The 24429-nt window shown below is 44.2% G+C and overlaps 1 protein-coding gene and 1 pseudogene across 1 annotated transcript in view; one reads left to right on the top strand and one right to left on the bottom strand.

Annotated features, from left to right (window-relative positions):
- Window positions 1-24429, top strand: part of Efcab8 (EF-hand calcium binding domain 8) — an 86722-nt gene that overhangs the window by 14759 nt on the left and 47534 nt on the right. The window contains 6 exon segments of the mRNA XM_087188587.1: window positions 6031-6163; window positions 6799-6904; window positions 10104-10188; window positions 10740-10864; window positions 12450-12526; window positions 14391-14521. Of these exon segments, the coding sequence (XP_087044713.1) occupies window positions 6031-6163; window positions 6799-6904; window positions 10104-10188; window positions 10740-10864; window positions 12450-12526; window positions 14391-14521 (657 nt within the window).
- On the bottom strand, window positions 17584-20199 carry LOC101724647 (tRNA (guanine(27)-N(2))-dimethyltransferase-like; annotated as a pseudogene).

A 24429-nucleotide genomic window follows, 5' to 3' on the forward strand; every position in this document is an offset into this window, starting at 1 on the left:
ATATTAGATTAGTCTTCTTTGTGCCATCTAGCAGCTGTTGGATTCATTTTCCATGATCTTTTGTTTTTAAGGTATCTCTGAGTATATGGTCTCCTGCATCAGCCCTGTCATTTAGTTCTGACACTGTTCTCACATTAATCATTTTGGCTGCCTATACTTTTCAATAAAATTTTTACTCTCCTAGATTTCTGTTTGTTACCTTTTCATGGGCTCTAATTCTTTGCTAGACTGGTCATTCATGTTTTGTATTATTTTGTTTAGCTCATCTAGCTTTTGTGGGGGGGTACCGGGGATTGAACTCAGGACCTTGGGCTTGCAAGGCAGGCAGTGGCATCACTGAACTAAATCCCTGGCCCTCATCTAGCTTTTTCTGTGTGTCTTCTGTGAGCTCACTGATCATTTTATTAAGTTCATTATCTGTTTACTTGTAGCATCTTTGAACTCATTGAGTACCTTATTAATCTGTTTTCTTGTCTCCTCTTTTATCACTTTATATAATTCAGCTGTTTGTTTTTTGATTTCCTCCCCCTTGATACCCCATGGATCAGCCTTGGGGGCATTGGGAGTTTTTGGAGGGATTTTGTTGCCTTGGTTTTTCATGGGGTGTGTGTGTGTTTTTGTGTGACATGCATGCATGCTGAGGGTTCAGGGTCAATTACAGTGGCAATAATTTGTTGCTAATATGGAGATCTCTTAAGATAGTGTCTGCTTTCCAGTGATGTACTCTGGGTATGGCTAACTATAGGCTCTTGCCTCTGTCCCAAGATTGACCACCTTCATTAATGTGGAGAGGGGAGGGTACAATTGGCCCAGCACCTGATTTTCTAAAAATGAACTGCAGTATTGTTTTGGCCCACAGGCAAACCAGATATTGGCATACAGTAAAAGCCTGTTAATAGCAATAGTTATGCCATGCTGGCAATAACTGAAATCAGCAACAATAGAGTCAAAGACAAAATAGATGCTGAACCAATAAAAGCTACCAGTGTACCACCCTTAGCAATAGAAAAGAGATCTACAATAATAATATAGATACAAAGATAAACCAAATGTTGACATGCATTAAATATCTACTAAGTATAACAATTATATCACTTTAAACTTTAAAATAATTCAATAATAATAACATAAATTCAACTAACAGAAGAAATGGAAGAGATTAGAAACAGGGCTGGAGGACAAAGGAATATTATGCAATCTCTGGGAAATTGGTGAAGACAAGAAAGACAGAAGGAAGAAATAAAGACAAGAACAGAACAGAACAACAACAAAAAAACTAGAAACAATGTTCACACTTATATAAAAATAAGGACAAACAATTGAGCAAAAAGAAAAGGCAACAAAAACAAAAAAAGGAAAAAGAAAAAATAATGTTCATTTAAGACGTGTCTCTGCTGTCACTGGTAGACAAATTGGACACACCAAGCTCAGATCCATGTTCATTACTCCCAACAAGCCAGCCATAGATTTATGTAGGGTAGAGGATAATCCCAGCAAGCCTACACCTTTAGTTCTGAAGGTCAGGCTGGTTTCTGGCTATGAGGCTGAAACTCAATTTGTTCAGCCTGGGACACTCTATGTGCCTCCTGCTGTCTTGAACTTGGCTCCCTGGTGGGTTGAACTTGGCTCCTTGATCTCCTACTGACTTGAACTCAGTTCCACCTCAACCTGATGAAGCTAGCCTGCAGCTGCTTTGTGTTCCGAGCTCAGCTAGCCCCTCTCCAAGATGGCTACTGACTAATCACCCTCTCCTGGGGGATGTCTGAACCCGAATAACTCACTAGCCATTGCAGTCCACTATGTCCACTGCTCTGTTCCACTGGTGCGTTTCTCTGTGGAGGCCTCTGGAGTTGCCAGTAGTCACCGTGTGTCTGCAGGCTCTAGTCTCCCCACACAGTGACTGAGTCAGGGTTCAGGGAGAAAGTGCTGCTTGCTACCTCTTCTTTGTTGAAGTTTCTCTTCTTGCTCTTCCTGTGGGCTTCATTTTTCACTTCAGATCCTTACTGGGTCCTGGGGACCCACTTCCCTCCTTCTCTTCCTCACATTGCTATATTCCAGCTTCTGGACACCAAATCTCAGGCTGTTTGTCTGCTGTTCACCACTCTACCATCTTCCCAGAAGTCAGAATCTAGAGTCAACTAACTATCTAAAGATTAATGATGCTTACTAGTAATCTAATGCAGATGGAGAAAGTGGGGAAGGGGAAGTGAATGAAGTAAAATTTAAAAAATACACAGGATGAGGAGAGAAAAGTGAGATAAAGGATCCTACTAAGGAATAAAAGAAAATAGAATTAGATAAAAGTAACAGAAAAGAATAAAAGTAGAAGGAAAAAACCCACAGAGAACAAAAGAAAAAAACCCCACACAGATAATATCCCCGAGTCTCCAAAACTTAATGAAGAAAAAATAAATAAGTCCAAAAAATTTCTCCCCCCGCCTTTTGTTTTGGTACTGGGGATTGAACTCAGAACCTTGCAGGCACAGTGCCACTGAGCTAAATCCCCGGCCCTCTTCTCTCTCTGTTTTTTTTTTGGTACTGGGGATCGAACTCGGGTCCTTGCGCTTGCGCAGCAGGCAGTGAAACCACTGAGCTAAATCCCCCGCCTCGAAATGTGTAATGGTAGCAATTTATTTAATTTTTATGGACTTCATTTTGGTTTTTTTTGGTACCAGGGGTTGAACTCGGGACCTTGCGCCTATGAGGCAGGCGCTGGAACCACTGAGCTAAATCCTGGGCCCCCTCCTCTCTTTTTTAATGAGTGATTTTTTTTCCTGGATCTTTAGTATTGGAATCCACTAGATATGAAGGAGGAATAGTGAGTCACTATTAAGTCCTATTTTGTTTCCACACTCCCATTTTTGTGTGTGAATGCTGAGTCCTGCCCTGCTTTTCCTACTGCATGTGGTTGGTCAATTGTGTTTACCCTAGGGTTATATTCTCTCCAGTTCCTGTGTCTCTCTGTGCATCTTAAATTACTGCTTTCTCTGCCTAGCTTTACAGTTTGTGGGCTTGTGAGGTACTCCCTTATTCCAGAATCCCCTCTGTACACCCCAGGCTGTGGTAACTGTCCAAGCTGAGGTGTATCTCTGATCTTGTTGGCTAATGGGGAAAGCTGATAGACCACTAGTTTTGTGCTGGATGTAGGCAGTGGTTATAGGGGCGGGGTCAAGCAGTTTGCTGGATTTAATGCCAACACTTTCAGACCCAGCTCCTTCCAAAAACTACAGAAGAGTGGCCTGGCTTCTCACTGCAGAGAGCAGGACCTTTGGGTTCTTCCTGGCCTGAGGTTCTATATGTAGCCCATGTCCTCTCTGCAGCTGTCTCTTGTGACTGTCTCTCACTCAGTTACTGTGGTAGGGTGACCCCAGAAACCCTGAAGTGTAGTGGTTCTGTCACTCTTAAACAATTAATCCCTTCCAAAAATGGTTCCTGATTAAACCATCTCAAATATAGCAGGCACTGTAATGGATTTCTTCCCCAACTCTAGCCTGCCATGTGGAAGGATTTACTTTAGAGTAAAACCCCATGCTGGCTTGCAGCTTACAATAACTGTGGGCTTTTCTTGAGGCTTGTGCTGTGCGTCCAGCCCTTTGTTCCCCACTGCAACTGGGCTTACTTTGTGTTAGTGGATTCAGGTCCCCCTTCCCAGGAGCCGGGATTAGTGGTCCAGATTGTTTTTTTTTTTTTTTTCTCTACATTGTGTTCAGTTTCTCTGTGGTTTCTAGTTTTCCTGTTGGCATCCTTAATTCCTGGAGATCTACTTCTTTTTTCTTCACTAAGTAGTTTTTTTCCAGATGTTTTGATTCCAGGTCCTGGGGAGCCTTTATTTTACTGCCAGTCTTTACTCTTGATATCTAAAATACATTTATTAAAACAGGATAGGAATGGGATGAATAAAATATTTTATGGCCATAATTTCAGCATGAATACTTTTCACATTGTGGTCATGCCTGCACTGGTCTTCCTATTTCTTTGGGATAGTTAGACCCCAAGCATGTTTAAAGATCTTGGGACAAAAATGTCTGAAGCTTGTTCCTTATTTTCTCCTGCTTATTTACTCAACCTATAAACCCAGAGACCATTTTCGATTTGATGGAGAAAATAGCCACATAATATTCGTCTTCCTAAAAGGGTAACTTTTAAAGCTGACTCACTTTTACTGACCCTGAGTCACTGTAGAGGAAGACACCTAATGTGGTCCTGGAAGATGGAAGAACTATCCTCCTGCAAATGAGGAAATCAAGGTGACAGTTGGTGACTCTCTGAGGTGACAGTTCCCTGGGGCTGTCTTAATCATCTGAGCTCTCATTTGTCATGTCTGCTCCTCACAGTCTGTAAGGGGGCATCTGAATCTGTTCCTCACCATCTGTACAGAGCACTGGGCCAAGAACAGGAGAGGGAAAACCTTGTCCAGATACATACTCCTCTGCTCTTCTGTAGCATTGCAACAGCAGTTGAAGTTCACACTCATGTGGGTTATCCTTGGCTGTGGGCCAGATGATGCCCATGGCAGGGCTTGGAAAGGGCTTTGAAGGAGGGGAGAAGGCACCTGGTTTAGCTGTAGCTCTGCTGGCAATGAGGACATGACTCAGGGCAAGTGGGTATCCCTGGGTCCCTGTTAGAGTCCAAAGATTGGGCAGATGAAGTGGGAAAGTATGTACAATGCCATATCAGGAAGTCAACATGGTAGTGACCCTTAACAGCCAGCCGGCTTGTGAATTTTTGGGTAGGAAAGAGGCCACTGGAAGGAGTATTAAAGTTTTCTGGGAGGGCTGTGGATGGCATCCTGTGAAACCAGGTCACCCCGGGAGCTCTTCGCTTTGTTCGGTGTATGTCCAGGAGGGGAAGAGGGGGATGCTCAGGGGCCCTACTTCCTCTTGGTCTTAGACCCTATTCCGCTCTCTACCCTAGAGTATTAGGTTGATGGCTAGAAAGTGCTGTTCCTCATTTTCAGTCACAGGCCCTACTCTGCTCACTCTCTGTGGGTCATTTTCCCTATTAACAGCAGGTTTGCAGAAGACTTTTACTCCTTCTCTCTTCTGTCCACCACATTGTGGGGAGTTGGCTTCATATTTCTCAGGATGATCTTTTGGAGCCATGTCTTATACTGTTATGGAAACCTCAGAAAGAAATACACAGAGACACAGAATTCGGATAAAATAATAAAATTTCTTCTTGTGAGTGGACAGAACACCAGAAACCAGTCTGGTCAATATCCGCACCCCCTTTGTTCAGCATTTCCCTTTTTATATCCTTTTTAGCTATTATCTCATCCCTAATGGTCTTTGATATGTAAATACAATTCCAGTTTCTATTTACAAGTCACAGACACAAGATAGGCCCTATACATTGTAAATTCACCCTGGCAGGGTAACTTTGTTAGGTTAATGAAGTTACTGGTTAGAGTCAGATAATCCTCACCTTAAACAAGGAGTTACAGGAAAAGCAAATCTTAAAAGAACACATTACTTATTTTGCTTCTACAACTACCTTAATATTCAATCTATTTGTTATCTAAAACTTTTCCGTATCAATACCAGCACCATATTTGACTTTCCCTCCCTCCCTCCCCCCTGCTCCCCTCCCCCCTCCCTCCCCCCCTGCTCCCCTCCCCCCTCCCTCCCCCCCTGCTCCCCTCCCCCCTCCCTCCCTCCCTGCTCCCCTCCCCCTCCCTCCCTCCCCCCTCCCCCCTCCCTGCTTCCCTCCCCTCCCCTTCCCTTCCCTTCCCTCTTTCTTTTTGTGTTAGGGATGGAACCTAGGGCCCTGCACATGATAGGCCAGTGCTCTACCCCCAGCCCCAACTGAGGCTCCCTTTCTTGTGGCTGTCATTGATCTAGTGGAAGTCTACCTAGAGGAGAGAGTGGAGTCCCACATCTCCTAGAGCCAGGCTCAGTTGCTTGGTCTGCATCTGTGTATGAGTAAGGGTACTCTGGCTTACATTTAACCTTTGTCCTCTGTGGTTCTTTGTCCTGATGCAGATGCCCCGTCCTTTCTGAGCTGTTTCTACTTGTTTCTTACTGTCCACAGACGGCATGGGTGTGAGATCGTGAAAGTAGAGTTTTTAATCCAGTGGTTCAAGAAGATCACACGCTTCCTGACTGTCACTAAGGATGGGGGCCTTCAGTTCTGGACTGAGTCCTTGCTGATTAGCTCTTTTAGGGTGAGTGGGGCTAGCACAGGTGGGGAGGGGGCTGCAGAGCTGTTTCTTAGTACCCCAGCAGTGAAGGTAACTTGTGTCCAGCATGGGATTGCTCTTGGGATCCCAATCAGAGCAGCCTGGACTTGTGGTCACAGAACATGGACCCAGGTTCAGGCTTTACCTTGGGAGCCTTGTGCTACTCTTCTGCTAAGCAGGACTTCACTTGGATGTCTAGTAGATACCTCTAAGCAAGCTTATGCAAACAGCATGTTACTAGCTCCCCTGGCCACAAGGCTTATTTCTCTGGAGTCCCTGTCTCAGTGAGTAGCATCATTATCCAGCAAAGCACCTGTGCTAGAAGCCAGCCTCCTTTCCTTTCCCTGTCACACTCAGACCTTCCCCAGGTCCAGAAGATTCAAACCTTTTGTCTGGGCCAGGTAGGAAATACCTGAGATGTGACTGTGGGCTCTGGAACTGAACCATCTGGGTTAGAATCCTGGCTGTACCACCTACCAGCTCTGTGCCCTGGCCAAGGCACTCTGTAGCTCTTTATATCTCATATTGAATGGGGCTTTAGGCTTCATATGGCAGGAGCAGGCTAGCAGGTACTGTGCTGTCTTCCTGGGCCCCAGCATCCTCTGCTCTTTTTCTTTCAGCTCAGCCAGGCCCAGCAGCCCCACAGCCAGGAGATGTGGGTCATTGACCTGGTATGCCTGCACAACATGAACCTCATTGCAGTTTCATCTACTGAACTGAAGATAGGTGAGTCCCTGGGGCCTCCCCAGGCCTGCTCACTACCTCTGGGAACCACACATTTGCATTTGGGGGAGATCAGTTGGCTAAGTAACCGTGAGATTAGATAAGAGTCCCCTGGGAGCAGTGCCAGGTAGAGAGGACTTAGTAATCAGAGGTGCTTAGTGAGGGGCTGCATGAGGTAGATACCACAAGAAGGACTGGGGGTAGTCTCTTATTACAGACTTCTCAGCCCCACTTTGTAGACAGGTGATGCTCAGTGAATGCTGAATAAATACGTGAATAGTGGACAGAACCAAATGTCAGAGCCAGAGGCTGTAACAAGACTGTCTTTAGCCCTGATTATCCCTTCTCTTTTGCTGCTCCCTTCATCGAATAGCACTGAGGCCTTCTCTTGCCTGCCATACTGCCTCTCAAGGCCTGTAGCAGCTAGGAGGAGCTTTTTTTTCTCTTTTCTTTTTTTTTGCCCCCCCCCCCCCCCCCCCCGCAAACCAGGGATTGATCCAGGGAGGGCTGAGCTATATTCCCACCTCTTTTTATTTTGAGACAAGGTCTCACTAAGTTGCCCAGGCTAGCCTTGAGCTTGTGATGCTTCTGCCTCAGCTTCCCAAATAGCTGGAATTACAGGCATGAGCTAATTACTCCCAGCAGGATGAGCTCTTTTTTTTTTTTTTTGGTACTGGGGATTGAACTCAGGACCTTGCGCTTACAAAGCAGGTGGTGGAACCACTGAGCTAGATCCCTGGCCCAGGATAAGCTTTTAAAATGCCTCTCTACAGAGAGCTTTCAGCTTACCCCATTGCTCTTAGAATGGAGGTTGGATCTTTAACATGGTTCATGGGGTCCTATTGTTCCCTGGTCTTTTCTTCTACCTTCTGTGGCTTCCTCTCACATCCTGCAGTGGACACCATGGCCTCTGTGTGCTCTGCTGTCCCTCCTGTACCTCTCTCTACCACACAGCTCCTACTTTTCCATTGGGTTTTACCTCAGATGTCACTTCCTCCAGTCGGCCTTCCATAACCACCTGTCCAAGTCAGGTTCCTCGGATCCTCCTTATATCATCCCTCTTCCCTTCAAGATCCCATTTGAGTGTAGTCATACACGTAGTGTCATTCTCTTTTGTGTCTGTTTCTTCCTTCAGACCAGAAGCTTGGTGAGTCAAGGACTGCATCTGTTCCACTCTGCTTAGTCTCAGTGTCAGGCACCTCCTTGATGCTTGGTGCTTTTCAGTGGGTGGTGTGGGAGTGAGGGAAGGGTTACATTTGTAAAGACAAGGAGAGGAGATCCATGTATGAAACCACAGCTCACAGGGCAGTCTAAGTGGGAGGATAGCAGCTGTTCTGGAACAAGTCCCTGTTTTTGCCACTCTGTAGGTGTGTGACTCTGAGCAATTACTTTACCTCCCAGTGCCTCAATTTACCCAGAGATAAAAGGGGGCCAATAATAAATGTTCCCAGAGTGAGTGTAGTTTAGTGGTTAGGTGTCTGAAGTTCCTGGTGTGGTGGCTGGCATATAGGAGGAGGTGGCTGGCTGCATTGGCAGTAGTGAATTCTTTTTTTTTTTTTTTTTTTTTTTTGGTATCAGGGATCGAACTCGGGTCCTTGCACTTGCAAGGCAAGCGACGGAACCACTGAAATAGTGAATTCTTTATGAGGACAAGTTGTGTGATATAGAGAAAGCAGTCAGTCATCAGCAAGGGCTTGAACAGTCTGGGGGTCATGGGGCTCCAGGAGTGGTCTCTGTGTTCTCCTGAAAGCTTGGCATCAGAGCCCCATCTTAGAGAGGATCCTGTCCTCACAGCCCACCTGGCTGGGCAGCTGCTGTTTCTACTTGGAGCACTCGGGCCAGGGCAGAGGTAGATGTGGCACCAGTGTGAGCTGGAGCCTCTGTGACTTCACCCAGCCAGCTCTCCTCTTGTGACCCTCAGCTCCTGGCCCTGTAGGGAGGCAGAGTGGTGAGAGCCTGCCATTCAGATGTGGAAGTCAGCTCCGGCAGTGATGCTGCTACTCATTAGAGGTTGAACAGAGGCTCCATTTGTAGAAAGGAGCTAGACTAAGGGGAGTTTAGATTTGAAGCAGCTGCATATAAGGCCCCCATTGGAGGCTTTTATATTTTAAAATCTTTTTTTTTTGGTACCAGGGATCAAACTCAGGACCTTGTGCTTGCAAGGCAGGCAGCGGAACCACTGAGCTAAATCCCTGGCCCTTGGAGGCTTTTATATTTTCAAGAGATGAGTCTGGCAGGGGCTGGTGAAGGATCCTTAGTGAGGGAAGGGATGAGCCTGCAGGAAGCCAGCTCTGCACATTCCCCTTTCCTTGGGGAAGTTCCTTGTGATGCATGTATGCATAATCCACTTACTTGGCCTCTGACTGGGTTTTTCAGCAGTGGGGTGAGGAGGTGGGTGAGTGATGAGGATGTGGGCTGTCTGTTTTTGTCTGTCCCCAGTACCTGCAGGGATGCACAGAATGAGTGTAAATGGCTAGCTGGAGCCAGAGGGACAGAGGCTTCTAGCTACCTGGAGCATCCAGGGTTCAGCATTTGTTCCTTTACTTGCTTGCCTCAACTGTAGCACTCGACAAACACCTACAGAGCCCCAGTACTGCGGTGACCACAGGACATCATACAGATGTTCCTTGCCCACCCTGAGCCCATGTTCCAGAGGAAAGGCAGAACCTGGGGCCCAAACGAAACAAAAAATGAATTAGAGGTTGAGATAAGTGGATGGGAGAAAATGACAGCAAGGTCTAGGTTAGGTGGGGAAGGCTTTTCTGAGGAGGGAACATTGAGCTGGTCTTGGAGTTCAGGGTGTTCTAGGTAGAGGGAACAGTGAGTGAGGAGGCCCAGTGTGAGATAAGCTTGGTGTGTCTGGGGCTGAAAGGCCAGCATGGCTGGAGCCTGATGGGCTGGGGTGGAGGCAGAAGCAGTGGCGGCCGCATGGAGTGGGAGAGGTGGGATTGTGGAGATCCACAGTCCTCTCACACCAGCCCTTGCCGGTTGTGGTCAGGCACTGGGGATCCTACTCTAGTGGCGTGGAAGCTGTGGGAGAGTTTGCAGCAGGTTCTGGCTGAGTGGGTTTATGGGTTCACTCGCAGGGCAAGGGCTGAAGGGCCAAGAGAGATGCTGTAAGGCTGCTCACCACCACCAGACCCCATCCTAGCCCATGTGTGAGTTTGGCCTTTAGGTGTGCCCTCTCTTCTGTCTTCTCTAGAGTTCTTTGATATCAGTAACCATTAGTGTGTCCCAGCCTTCACCTTTACTGAACTGGACAGCTATGTCCTGGTCATGGGCTACTGGTGAGTCCCAAAGGAGTTGGGTGAAGGGTCTTGGCAGCTGCTACATCACTTGGGCAGGTAAGGCTGGGGCTGCAGAGAGGCCCTTGGGAATAGGCTTGGAAAGATCTATACCCCTCTGGTTCTGGGCTCTGTGTCCTTTTCCCCTCAAGCCACTGCTCTCTTGGGGGCCACCTTGGGGGCTCTGAGCTTGGAGTAATATTTGCTTCTTCTCCTTCCCCTACTCAATCAGCCATCCAGCCCTGGTCCTGATATGGCTGAGCATTCTGGGAACATCATAGTCTTAGGGGGAGATGACTTGTCAAAGACCAATTGGATGACTAGGGATTAATTAATTTTGGCCTAAACAAAATACTGAATTCCAGTTCAATGGTGGCCTGGACCTGGGCCACTGGGCTTGTGCTTTCAGCATGGCACAGGTCTAGGGCGAGGCTGGGAGGTTGATGAGAAGTGTCCTTATTCTCAAGGTGGAGGGGATTGTTGGAAGGGACCAAGATGGAGGGGATCAAGATAGGTGAGGCTCCACAGCCTCCTCTGTCTGCATCTTTCCTCAGGTCTGATTATCACAAAGGTGTGTTCTGCCTTGGGGACACCAAGGGCAATGTCATCATCTTCACCTCTGACAATGTGGCCAATGGGCTGTTCAACCCCCGCATCCTTCCCAGGCCCTCCAAATGGGGTAACTGAGGGTCTTGGGAATGGGGCTGGACCTGGAGTGAGGGTAGAAGCAGCTCCTAAGCTCCCCTGGCTCCGCAGGCCCTCTCCCTCTCCCTGCTCTGGACCTCAGAGCTCAGAGGGTATGCAGGCTGCTGGGCTTAGTGGCCCAGATGAGCTAAGAAGAGGGGCAGTTTCCTACAGGCAGGGGCTTGTGCAAGTTGGTGAGGGGTGCTGCAGGACTGTCCTCATCCTAATAAGAGTGATGCATGTGGCTGTGACCTGGGGAAGCCCCTCTTCCCTCCTGAGGCTGGGCATCCCACGAACTTCCTCAAGTGAGTGTTTTGAGATGGTTTCTCCTCTCCTTGGTCTTGAACTGCTTTTGGGTGAGTGGGGTGGGGTGGAAAGGTGGGCTCTGGGGGACTGGGAGGACCACTTGACTTGGCAGGAACATAAATAAATTTGAGTGCATGCCTTCTGTAATCTCTGCCCACTGCCATGAGGGGTAGCTATTATTTAGCCCCTTGAATCCACTTGTACACGGCTTGTATCTTATAAGTGATGGCTGAGATCAGAAACCAGATCATCTACACTTTAAACCACTTGCTGGGTTGTGTCCCAAATTGACTAAGGAAGCTGTTTGGAGCTACTCTGTTTAGGGACACAAGATTTTTAAGGGCCACACAGCCTTGAACAACATTCTCCCCTCTTGGGACTTCCTTTGCAAGCTTCCTCCTGACCTTGGAGATAAGGCTGGTGACTTGCTGAAGTGAACTGTTTGGCATAAGCCCACAAACCCCCACCTTTCTTTCTTCCATATTCCCTGGGAGTTGCTGTCAGATCTGAGGCCAAACTGTCTGGTATTTCCAACCTGCCTCCCTAAGTTGCTCCTAAGGGTGGGCTCATGCCTGTCCCTTGGTACTACTGGCTCCACTCATCAGCTTACCTTCCCTGGAGGCTTATCAGCTGCTGCCCTTGAGTGGTTTCAGCAGTCTGGAGACTCTCAGTCCCGTGAGGGCAGGACTGTGCTGCATGCAGTTCCTGGCATGTTGGAGTTGCTTGTTCCGTAGTGCATGCTGTTCTAGTTCATGTAACTGTGTTTTCTGGAAAGGAGCACGTGTTTCTAGAGGCACAGTGGCAGATGCCTTGGAGGACTACTTTTCAGGATGACTACAGCCTACAGTGACAGTTCATTCTCCAGCAAAGTTGGAGCTTGGTAGTAGAATCAGCTCATTTAGATTGCAGCACCTGTGAGAGTGTGGGCCCTGAAATCTCTCTCTCTTTTTTTTTTGGTACTGAGGATCAAACTCAGGACCTTGTACTTGTGAGGCAGGTGTGGTCCCACTGAGCTAAATCCCCAGCCCTAGGCCCTGAAATCTCATTACCGGCAGGGAATGCTGGTGGCAGTGTGACCTGCCTAGGTGGAGATTAACTGGAGCCGAGACACGTGCTGAGCTCACCAGGTCACAGCAAGGCTCCAATATGTTTGACCAGCAAAGCTTTTTGTGACATGAAGGTGTTGCACTCCCACTCCACCTGTCACCTGAGATTTGCTTTCTGACAAAGGAGGAAGGCTGATGATGTGGACCTCAGTTTTTTTCTCTAGTCAGATCACTGGGTCAGCGTTTCCATGCAGAAACTCTTAAATGAGAAGTCCATTTTGTACAGAAGTTATTGGCTGCTGCCGGTAAGCTACTTCTTTCCTTTGCCTGTTACCATGCTGATTATACTGTATCCTTATGCATGTACCATTCACAAATAAATGCAAAAAGTAGATTTATGCCCTGGATTCACTCTTAGCCTTTGGAGCATGGGCTGTAAAAACAGGGTGGAGGCAGTTGTTGGGTCCCATGGGCCCATCTAGAGAATACATGAATATGTGGGGTGTGGTCATATCTCTCACACTGCCTTCATATCTATACCCTGGTCCTGCAAACCTCATCTTTCTTCTGGATCACTGCAGGGCTGCTAGCTGGTTTCCCTACTTCCTTTCTCCACCAGCATATTCTCCATTCAGCAGCTGGGGGAATTATGCATTAGAAACTGTCACTCCAATAGCTTCTCATCATGTTTGAAACAATAGTCTCAAGTCCTTGCCTTGACCATTACGGCTCAAGGTGATCTGGCCCCTGGCTTGCTCCAAGTCTTGTTTTTTACATATCTTATTCACTCTGCTACATGCTTTTCCCTGACAACCCAAGCCCTTTCCTACTGTAGGGCCTTGGCACATGCTGTTCCTTTAGGCTGCAGTACTCTTTCCCCAGGTTTTGGTATATCACTCTTCTTCAGGCCCTAACCAACCAGCTAGAACAACCTGCTGCCTGCCTCTGCCTTTATCCTGTCAGCCTGCAGTGTTTACCACTTCCAATTTTGTGTTGTCCATCCATTCTTGTTCTGTCATCCTTGAGACTGACAGCTCCCTGAGGACAGAGATTGTGTGCATAGTGCTCTCTGTTCTGTCTCCAGTTCCTGAAACACTCTCTGGGATTTGTGGTTCCTAGGACATTTGTTGAACAAATGAAGACATGAGATGGTCAGAGCAAGTCTGGTCCAAAGCTCCTAGGTGCTTCTTTCAGAGCAGGTGGGATCTTCTCAGGAAGAGGGACCCACCTCCCCTTCCTTTCCTCCTCTCTGGGAATCTCATCTTGGGCTTGGGTTTTCTGTCTGAGTTTCCTAATGTCCCATGTCTCTTTCAGTGCCTTGCGATTCATGCCATCATTGTCACAGGTGTTCAGTGAGATAGTGACCTAAAACAGCCTGATGCCTTGCACGTGGGAGGCCCGGAACCATGTTTAATGATTAGATTTCTCTAATTGGCCTCCTCATCCTTCGCTCTACTCCATTCCTGTCCCAGAGAGGATGAACTTGGGAGATTGAGTGCTGATCCAGGTCATGAGCAGAGCTGGATACCCAGAGTCGGCCATGGGATCACCTCCTCTGAGTGTGAGTGTATGTATGTGTGTGTGTGAGTGTGTGTGTTTTATCTTTCTGTTGCTAGAGTTGCAGCAGAATGCACATTTTCACTCTTGCCATTTTCCCACAAGCATACTACGTGAACAGACGAGTGTGACAGTGGGCCCACAGCACAGGTCTCTTGTGGTGGAAGCTCTCTGGGAGGATGGACTGGGGCTTGGGCAGCATTAAATCCATCTTTTCTCCCTCTTAGGAGAATGGTATTAACATGGATTAACTTCACTTGCCCTCTAACTTATAAAGCCCAAAGTATATTAGGCTCGTGTACTTATAAGCACTTTCTGAGACAAGGGATAACCATACTCCCCTGATCCCTGGACCTGGGCTGGGACTGTGGCCATATCACCTTCTGTAAGCTGTGATCACTAGGGGAAGGATCTTAAATCCCCTCTTTTTTTTTTTTTTGGTACCAGGGATAGAACTCGGATTCTTGTGCTTGCGAGGCAGGCGGTGAAACCACTGAGCTAAATCCCCGGCCCTTAAATCCCCTCTGCCCCCTACCCTTGGGTCAGGGTTCCAGGGACCAGGCCTAGAATGCAATTGACTTGGGATGATCCTACCACCCCTCTCTTCCCTAGGCTCTCCATACCAGCTGGTGTCAGCTGGTCAAGTTTGTCCCTCAGCTGAACATGGTGGTCTCCTGTTCAGCTGTGGAGAAGTCTTCCATGGTGTTGATAATGCTGCCAGCCAAAGACCCAGAGAAACTCAAGTAAGGAGCACCTCTGCTCCAGTGGCAGCAGTTCGGGTGGGAGAAGGTGGACAGTGAGTACATCTTGGGTGGGTCTGGGTTCACTTAATCTGCATGTGGGCATCGCTGCAGAGTGAGGACTCACCTCAATGTTACAAGCATCTATGGAGGGCGGGGTAGTGTTCTGAGGATCAAAGTGGGCCCAGGGAAGCAGTGTGTGTGCCCGGGCTGATGGATGTAGTAGTTTGAGCATGGGCTATGGATTCTGATTTTAGTCATCACCCCAGCATTGCCATATGGCAGGAGTACAATAGGCCTCTTTGACCACCAATTTACGTGCATAACTCACCATAGAAGCTGGTACAGAGGAAGCAGGTAGTAAGTGACATTTCTAAATGAGAGAATGCATGTGAGTTGTGTTAACTTGGTGAGCCTCAGCTTTCCTACCTATGAAAGTAGTTGGGATGACAACACTTACCTCACTTATTTCAGAGATTCCTTGAGTGAATCATACTCCATGGCAATATGTGTTCAACAGCATTTCAAGAACAGCATTGTTCTGATGTATTTTGTTCATTCTCAATTCCTCTATTGTGGAGTGAACTTTTTCCTTTCCTGTTCCTTTCCCTTTTCTTTTTAAAATTAATTTTTTGCAGTGCTGGGGATGGAACCGAGGGTCTTGCACATATTAAATAAGTGCTCAGTGGTAGAGCACTTTTTATTTTTTTAATTAATTAATTTAGTTTCTGAAATTTTAATGAAGAAACACAAGTAATATCACTTTACAATGCAGTCAACATTGGGAGTGTCCCAAATCACAACTGTTGTTAGGGGAACAAGATTGCTAATGTAGAACTAGATGAAATTTTTTTTTTTTTTTTTTTTTGTGGTACCAGGGATTGAACTCAGGTCCTTGAACTTGCCAGGCAGGCAGTGGAACCACTGAGCTAAATCCCCGGCCCAAGATGAAATTTTTAAAGTACTTCCTCTTTAGGTTGATGTACCTTATCATAGAGTTTTAAACTATTTTGTGCCAATTTTTTCTTTGGAAAACCTGCCTTTATATGTGAAATTAATGTACTACATATATACTTTATTTTTATTTATTTATTTTTTTGGTACCAGGGATCGAACTCAGGTCCTTGTGCTTCCGCAGCAGGTGGCGAAACCACTGAGCTAAATCCCCGGCCGACTACATACATACTTTAGATAATAATTACATTTTTCTGTATCAAATTAGGTTCTCTGTATAAAATTCATCTCAGCATTGACCAATATGTCATGCTGGTAAACACTTAGCAAAATTTGACACTGATCTTCAATTTAACAATATGTACTTTAATCAGATAATCAAGCACTAGTTTGCTTCCTGGGTTTACAGTAGTTTTTCTTTTGAATTATGCAAATGAAAAATAACATTTATTTCTGTTGTGCTCATCTGTAATATAATTCTATTTTTAAAAATTTTTGTAATATAATTTTTTTGTAATATAATTTTATTAGGAAACAATTGGAGTGGATGATTTTTTTATAGTCACAGAAACTAACTTGCATTTCACTTATTCCTTACTTTACTGAAATGTAGTGGGAGAGAGAGAGAGAAAAGTATCCTTTGGGTAACATGTTGTAATAATGGAGATTTTCCTTTATTTCTGCTAAATTAACTGTGTTCATCTAACTCTATCCTCCCCATCATCTAGATTTTGTATGTCATGGGAGCTTTTTTTCTTATGCAGTGTTTTCAAACCTTTCACTTATGAATGTACCACAGCTTAATGGTTGTAAAAAGTTACTTCCCTTGAGAAATGCAGGTAAATATGTAAATCATTGAGACAAAAACCTAAACTTTATACCGAATCCTTTCACATAAAATTTTATATTCAAATGAAGCAAGAATGATATTAATGCAAACAAGATAATTTTTTCAACTGATTTTTATAGTTATGATAGTCTGGGCAACTATTACCAAAAAAATTACACAAATATACACACACAACAAAACTTGAAAAACCAACCAAAGGAAAAAAACAACTCTAAAACCAAAAAATCTTCACTTCATAGGGTGACAATTTTTACTTCTCAGTGGTAGGTAGCACAACTAACCAAATGAATACTGGACATGCATTAACTGAGGCACTTGAGATCCCCCAGTTTGTTTAATTCATAACAAAATCTCTCCTCTTTGGGATTTCAGTACTTGTGAACAATTATAACAGAGGTCTTAATGTATTTTGACAAAAATCTTACAATGAAGTTGGGTCATCTAGATTACATACTTGTAAAAAATGTATTTCTGTCTCAGGCAAGTATTGCTCAAAAGCCAGCAATAAATTGAAAGATCAGTGTGTGGAGTATGATTTCTTAAAAAATGAGAAAATATTTTAGCTTTGCATTTGTGAAATATATGAGTGACCTGGAAGAATGTTGTTTTTATATAGTCTGGGTCATTTTGATATGTAAAAAGTTTTGATTTCATTTGTATACTAACCACAGAAAAACAAATATCACAAATCAGTTCAAGTAGAAACATGCTTAAGAATAGTAAAGCAGCTGGCGATTTAGCTCAGTGGTTCTGCTGCCTGCCTTGCAAGCACAAGGTCCTAAGTTCGATCCTCGGTACAAAAAAAAAGAATAATAAAGCATAACATGGGCATGGTAGCACATATCTGTAGTTCCAGCTACTTAGGAGTTCCAGGACAGCTTGGGTAACACATCAAGAATCTGCCTTAAAAAAAAAACCAAAAAACAAAAAAAGGCTGGGGATGTAGCTCAGTCATAAGTGCCTTGCCTAGCATATATGAGGCTCCAGGTTTGATCTGCAGCACTGAAGAAGCGGGTAAAAAAGGAAAAAAGAATAGTAAAGGATGGCTTTCCAATGTTCATGAATTCTGAACACCAAGCATGTGAAAATTTACTGAATTACTAAATAGTAGGGTGATCTAAGTCAGAACCTTGGCTTCATATGAAATGTTTCCATTAAAATTTAGTTTTCTTTAAAATAAGAAAAACTTGCTCCCGGGGATTTAGCTCAGTGGCACTGCGCCTGCCTCACAAGCACAAGGTCCTAAGTTTGATCCCTGGTACCAAAAAAGAAAAACCTGAAAAGCTCCCAAACCAGCTAAGTTGGAAACTGCTAATTTTATTAATGAAAGCAGCACTGTTTTTTATTTTCATATCACTGAATTGAAAGAATAGAAAAAAAAAACTACAGTTGGTGTAGAGAACTATTGAGCCATCTGTACAGACACCTGAGAATAACTTCCCTCTATCTACCATCTTCTGCAGCTACTTGCTTTGGCTTTGTCATTCACTGACATTTCAGCCCTGACAGCTACTGTATCCTCTGATGCTGACTGGACATGGCCTTCTGATTGTCCTCCAGTGTAAGTGGAGGTGCTATACTTTAAAAGGATAGATTTAAACTGTATCAGAGGTGCATCTGTATGAACACCCATTGGGTCAAAATGAGTTCGGCTTACTCGAAAGACCACTTGAGAAAGATAGCACAAAAACTTTTTTAACTTTGGCATGTTCATTCCTTTAATGCTGTGTCTGTGGATGTTGTGGTAGAAGAGAGGATGTTCAGTAATGACATCAGTCTTTTGGTTCTTTTTTTTTTTGGTACCTGGGATTGAACTTGGGTCCTTGCCACTTGCGCAGCAGGCGGCGAAACCACTGAGCTAAATCCCTGGCCCGCCTGCTTCTTGACTAAATTTGTAATCATTTCACTACTTTTTCTCTTTCCTTGTGCAGTGTTATCTGTAGTGTTATCATCTGTAGTTTTAACAGGTACACCATTTTCTTTTTGCTTGTTGAGATTTGAAGGTGCATGAACTGAAAATTGACTCTGAGGAATACCCTCTGATTCAAAAATAAGTGTCTTTATTAGGGTCTGAATGTCATCCAATCCATGGTGTACAGATTCAAATAGCATTCTTTTTTTTTTTTTGTACCAGGGATCGAACTCGGGTCCTTGCACTTGTGAGGCAGGTGACGGAACCACTGAGCTAAATCCCTGGCCCACAAATAGCATTCTTGAGGAACCCAGTTAAAAAGGGAACTTGACCACAGAGGTCCAAGTTCTATTGCTGTCTTTCCAGGCATGCTTCCATGACAGTTAATAGGGCAACTGTCTATATGGGTTTTCTTCTACCATATTACCATCCTTCTGAAAAATTATTTCTTCACACCACTGACAATTGATCAAGTACTGAATCTTTTTGACTGTTTCATCTGCTGAAGTAGGTCCCCTCAAAACTCTCACAACCACCAAGAGAAAATGTTCTAGAGCCACTGTAAATAGTACTTCTGTGCCTTTGTTACATCTGGCTGCAGCTCTTGTCACTGCAGCTACAACAATTCTGGCTGCTAGTTCCTTATCATATTCAGTTCGGACAATGTTATATCCATAGTGACGGTGTGCAACATGTTGTGCTTTGGCATATAAGGAACTGATATCTGTGCAAGTGCAAGGACCCGAGTTCAATCCCTGGTACCAAAAAAAAAAAAAAAAGGGAACTGATACCTGTAGAAGTCACTGATACTATGCCAGCATTTCTTATATTTTTGAATGCAGAATCTAGGTAGTTCACGGAAGTTCCAAAAGGGTCTCGGTGTATGAAATCAAAAGATCTCAAATGCATTAGTACATTGGCATCCATTTTGGTCACCTTAATATTACCAAGATTTTCCTCTCCTTCTTCAAGATTATCATCACTTTCTTTCTTTTCTTTACTGTCCACCACAACTTTCAATTGTTTTAAATGGCAATTTTCCTGAATCAATGTCACTGAGTTTTCATTTAAGTCATTAATTGTAACTTTAACTGCATTTCCAAGGTGTTTTGCCCATTGCAATCCCATTATACCAGTGGCTCCAAAGGCATCTAGACATACCAAAGGCTTTTGTTCCTCAGCCAAAGCAGCCAATGTACAAAATATTAGCTGTCGATTTAGTTTCATTTTGGGATTAAAATAGGAATCTGTTTTCTGAGGTTATGGAATAGTTAGGACAAACTTGTACATCTGTGTCTGCCTCTTTCAAAATTTCATTGGACGGTTTAGCAGTAGAAGCGGCAATATAACTAGATTTAGTCTCTCTTTTATTCACATGGCATCTAACATGTCCTAGCATATCAGTTCTTCTGGTGATTGTTGCTGAACAAATGATACAATAATAATGGGTGCCCATTTTACTGGATATCTGTTCTCCAATAATGTTTGGTTTTACTGGTCAACAAGGTAAGTGACAGATGCACATTCTGTAACCTTCAAACTCAAGTGAGACTTTCCAGTGTAAATTCTGAAGGTGCCGATGAAGCTTATGACTGTTACAAGCTCTGAATTTCTCCTTAGGGCACAATGGACAAGTTTGTTTCCTGCAATAAGATTATCAGAGTTCAGTGTACTGGCAGAGTCAAAATCCCCTTCATTTACAAAAGCTAACTTCTCTAGATCAGCAACCTGCCTTTGAATTGAGATGTATCTCTTGCTTTCAGCCTCCTCAGGGGTAGAGGCTAGGGATGGGGAAGGGGACAGGGCCAGAGTCTGGGCAAGGGCTGGGGCTGAAGCTGAGGCTAGAGTCAGAGCCGAATCTGGGGCTGGAGCTTGGACCTGAGGTGTGTCTGGGGCTGGGGTCAGGAACTGGGCCACCTCCTCCTTCTCCAGGGATAGCAGCTCCTCCTCTGCCATGTTCTCCATAGTTACCACCTCCATGCCAGGTCCTCCCGGGGACTGGGAGGGGGCTCACAGCGGGGTGAGAGGGCTGACATGAATGCCCACAGGGTTGGATCCAAGGAGTGGGGAAGCGAATGGGGAGGGCAGGATGCATTAGACAGACAAAAGACAGAGAACTATGGATCAAATCCTCTCAAGAGAAAAATAGAAACTCAGAGGCAGCAATTCGAGAACCTGTCGACTTTCCTTCCCCCAGGCGTTTCAACGAGAGCACTTTTTATACCCTAGACCTTTTTTCTTCTTCTTTTTTTTCATACCAGAGATTGAACTCAGGATCTTGCATTTGCAACGTAGGTGCCAGAACCACTGAGCTAAATTCTCAGCCCCCTTTTTTTCTTCTTTTAAAAAAATAAGTTTTTAAAGCTTGATGTGGTGGTACATGCCTGTAATCCCATTACTCAGGAGGCTGAAGCAGGAGGATCTTGAATTTGAGGCCAACCTGGGCTACATTGCAAGTTTGAGGCCAGTCTAAGGTGCACAATGAGACTATATCTCAAAAGAATCAATTATTGGGCCAGGGATTTAGCTCAGTGGTGCTGTGCCTGCCTTAAAAGTGCAAGGTCCTGAGTTCAATCACCAATACAAAAAAAAATTAATTATTGATAGGCAAGGGTACACAGGCCCCAACCAGATGCCCACCTAGACACTAGCAGTGTGGGGGCACAGACCCCAGTCAGAGACCTGCCTGGACGGCAGTATAGCATAGAGATCCAGAAGGGCATCATTCTGAGCCCAGGAATTGCCGCAGTGGTGAGTAGCAGAGAGAGGGCCTCTTGGAGACTTGTTGAGAATTGGGGCCGGGGATTTAGCTCAGTGGTTTCTCCACCTGCTGCACAAGCACAAGGACCCGAGTTTGATCCCCCGTACCAAAAAAAAAAAAAAAAAGAAAAGAGAATTGAAGCCCACTGGGAGAGCAAAAAGTCACCTCAATAAAGGTGCAGCAGACTGCAGCAGTTGGTGAGTTGTTGGGGTCAACACCTCCTACCAGACCCTGGACTTGCTGTGGGGGAAGGGCAGCTTGAACTTGTGGTAGAACCATGCAGAGTTCAAACCTGAAGGAGGTCAGGGAGCTCAATTCCAGCCTTGCAGCCAGAAATCAGCCTGAACTTCAGTGCACTATGGCTGGCTGAGATCAGTTGACACAGATCTGTACACTACCCTCATTGTCAACTGGTGAGAACAGAGATATGCCTTGAAGGGGATATTTTTTTCTTTTCTTTTCTCCTTCATTTCTCACCTTTCTTGTTCTTGTTTTTGTCCTGTTTTTTCTCAATTGTTCTTATTTTTATAGGAGTGAGAATACAGTTTCTAGTTTTTCTGTTGCTATTAGTTTGTTCTGTTCTGTTTTTTTGTGTGTGTGTGTGGTACCAGGGATCAAACTCAGGACCTTGCACTTGCAAGGCAAGCAACAGTGCCACTGAGCTAAGTCCCCGGCCCCAGTTTGTTCTGTTCTTGTTTCTGTTCCTTCCTTGTCTCTTTTACTTCTGTCTTCACATAGTTCACATGATCTTCCTGTGTCTTCTAGCCTTACTTCTAACCTTTCCCTCTCCTATTTCTCTACCCCTCCCCAACTTCTAAATCTCCCCAGAGGGCAAATTCACTACACTGAAAGGCATATTTATTGCAAATATATTTCTGGTTGGTTCTAGATTTTGACATATTTATTTATTTATTGGTACTGGGGATCGAACTCAGGTCCTTGTTCTTTCGAGACAGGCGGCGGAATAGATTTTGATATATAACTACAAGTCTAGTTCATGCAGTGAAAGGTGGTAGATTAATAGTTACCCCAGTTTGCCATTTTCTAGGTTGTGTTTGATACTATTGTTGATGCTGATTGTGTTACTTTGGCCAAGGTGATGTGATTGTTCTAGTCAGTTCTCCTTCCTAGTATACCAAGACTGAGATTGCCTAAGGGCCATTACAGACTCAAAACCCAAAGGCTAACTAAACCTGGAAGACAAACCTGGAAGCCATTCCCTAAGGGTTCTAAATACTAGCAATAAAGATACTCACAAAGCAATTTACAAAGCAGCAACCCAGGACTTAAACCAGAAACATCAACAACAACAACAAAATAGAAATGAGAAAGCACCTAAACAAGACTAAAAACCAGACTTCCAGATCACCAAAGGTAACTTCAAGAGGCAACAAGATGGAACAATCTGAAACTCAACTACCTGGACTCCCTGAACTGGGAATGAAAAAGGATCTGGAAAAAATGAAATCAGAAATAATTTCTCACATGACAACAGAGATGGTGACCATAATGAAAGACATGATTAATAACTAGAGCAGACACAGACAAAAAAATAGAGGAGCTGAGGAAAATGATAGGAACCATGAATACCCAGCATAGGAAAGAATTGGAAAGCATAAAACACATCCAAGCAGATATCCAAGAAATTTAAAATTCCATTGAAAGTTTCTGCAGCAGAGTAAGTGAATGTGAGGACAGAATTTCAGATATAGAAGACAGGATTGCATTTAATGAACACAGAAACAAAGGTTTCTTAAAAATAGCAAGGGACTGTGAGAAATCCAACAGCTACTAGATGATGCAAAAAAGAATAACAAGATTGATTGGAGTCAGTGAAGGAGTAGGAGATAGCACAAAAGACATAAATAAATTTTTCACAGAAGTAATCACAGAAAACTTCCCAAACACGGAAAAAGAATTTGACATAAAGATAAGTGAGGCATGTAGAACTTCAAATAGCCATGATAAAAAAACCCAAAACTACACCTAGGCATATAATAGTCAAGATTCCAGAAATCCAACACAAGAACAAAATAATAAAAGCAGTTAGAGAAAAGAAACAAATCACATGGTCCGGGGATTTAGCTCAGTGGTTCTGCCGCCTGCCCCGCAAGCGCAAGGACCGGAGTTCGATCCCTGGTACAAAAAAAGAAAAAGAAACAAATCACATACAAAGGAAAGCCCACCAGAATCACCGCAGATTTTTCAACACAAACTCTCAAGAAGAGCCTGGAGTGAAGTATTTCAGGCTCTAAAAGAAAATAACCTCCAACCCAGATGGATGTATTCTGGAAAACTATCTTTCAGAATTGTTGGAGAAATAAGATATTTTCATGACAAAGAACAACTTAGGAACTACATGAATACCAAACTAGCAGTCCAAAATATTATAAACAATATCCTAGGAAATGACAGTGAGGATTACAACTCCATGAAGCCCAACAGAATGAATCCATCAGGCAAGATGAGAAATTAAATGTAAAGGGAAGAAAAAAAACCAACAGGAAAAGATCATGACAAGGATAGGTTACAACCTATCAGTTACAACCATCAATGTTAATGATTACTGATAAAAAGAAACAGACTGGCAGAATGGATCAAGAAGCAAGATCCAGCAATATGCTGCCCATAAGACACATGCTTAGGGCCGGGGATTTAGGTCAGTGGTTCCGCCACCTGTCTCCCAAGCGCAAGGTCCCGAGTTAGATCCTCAGTACAAAAAAAAAAAAAGTATGCTTAATTAAAAAAAGAAATTCATAGGGTGAAAGTCAAAGGATGGAAAACAATACTCCATGTAACAGGAACCCAAAAGAGCAGGGGTAGCTCTCCTATTTGCAGACAAAGTGGATTTCAAACCAAAGCTAATTAAGAGAGATAAGGTCAATACATCCTTGTAAAGGGAACAAGCCAAGGGAAAGAGATGACAATCATAAATATATATGTGCTAGATATTAATGCACCCCACTATATACATATTAATGGACATGGATAATCAAGTAAGCACTAATACAGTAATAGTGGGGGACCTCAGTACCCCACTGTCACAAATAGTCAGATCAGCTAGACAAAAGATCAATAATGAAATACTAGAACTGAACCAAACTCATGAACAAATGGACTTAATAGATGTCTACAGAGTATTCCACCCCACAAAATCAGAATACACATTCTTCTCAGGTGCAGATGGGTCATTCTCCAAAATAGACTACATGCTAGCTCATGGAACATGCCTAAGTAAATACAAAGGAATTGAAGTTATCCCCTGTATACTATCAGATCATAGTGCAATGAAATTGGAGGCAAATAGCAAAAGAAACCATAAGAACTTCATAAACACATGGAAATTGAATAACACCCCTCCTGAACAACCAATGGGTCCAGAGGAAATTAAAGAAGAAATTAGACAGTTTCTACAATTAAATGACAATGCCAGT

The sequence above is a fragment of the Heterocephalus glaber genome, unplaced genomic scaffold, assembly GCF_053883595.1.
Source record: "Heterocephalus glaber isolate CG9 unplaced genomic scaffold, H.glaber_assembly_v1.0 deba00001532, whole genome shotgun sequence".
Lineage (NCBI taxonomy): Eukaryota > Metazoa > Chordata > Mammalia > Rodentia > Bathyergidae > Heterocephalus > Heterocephalus glaber.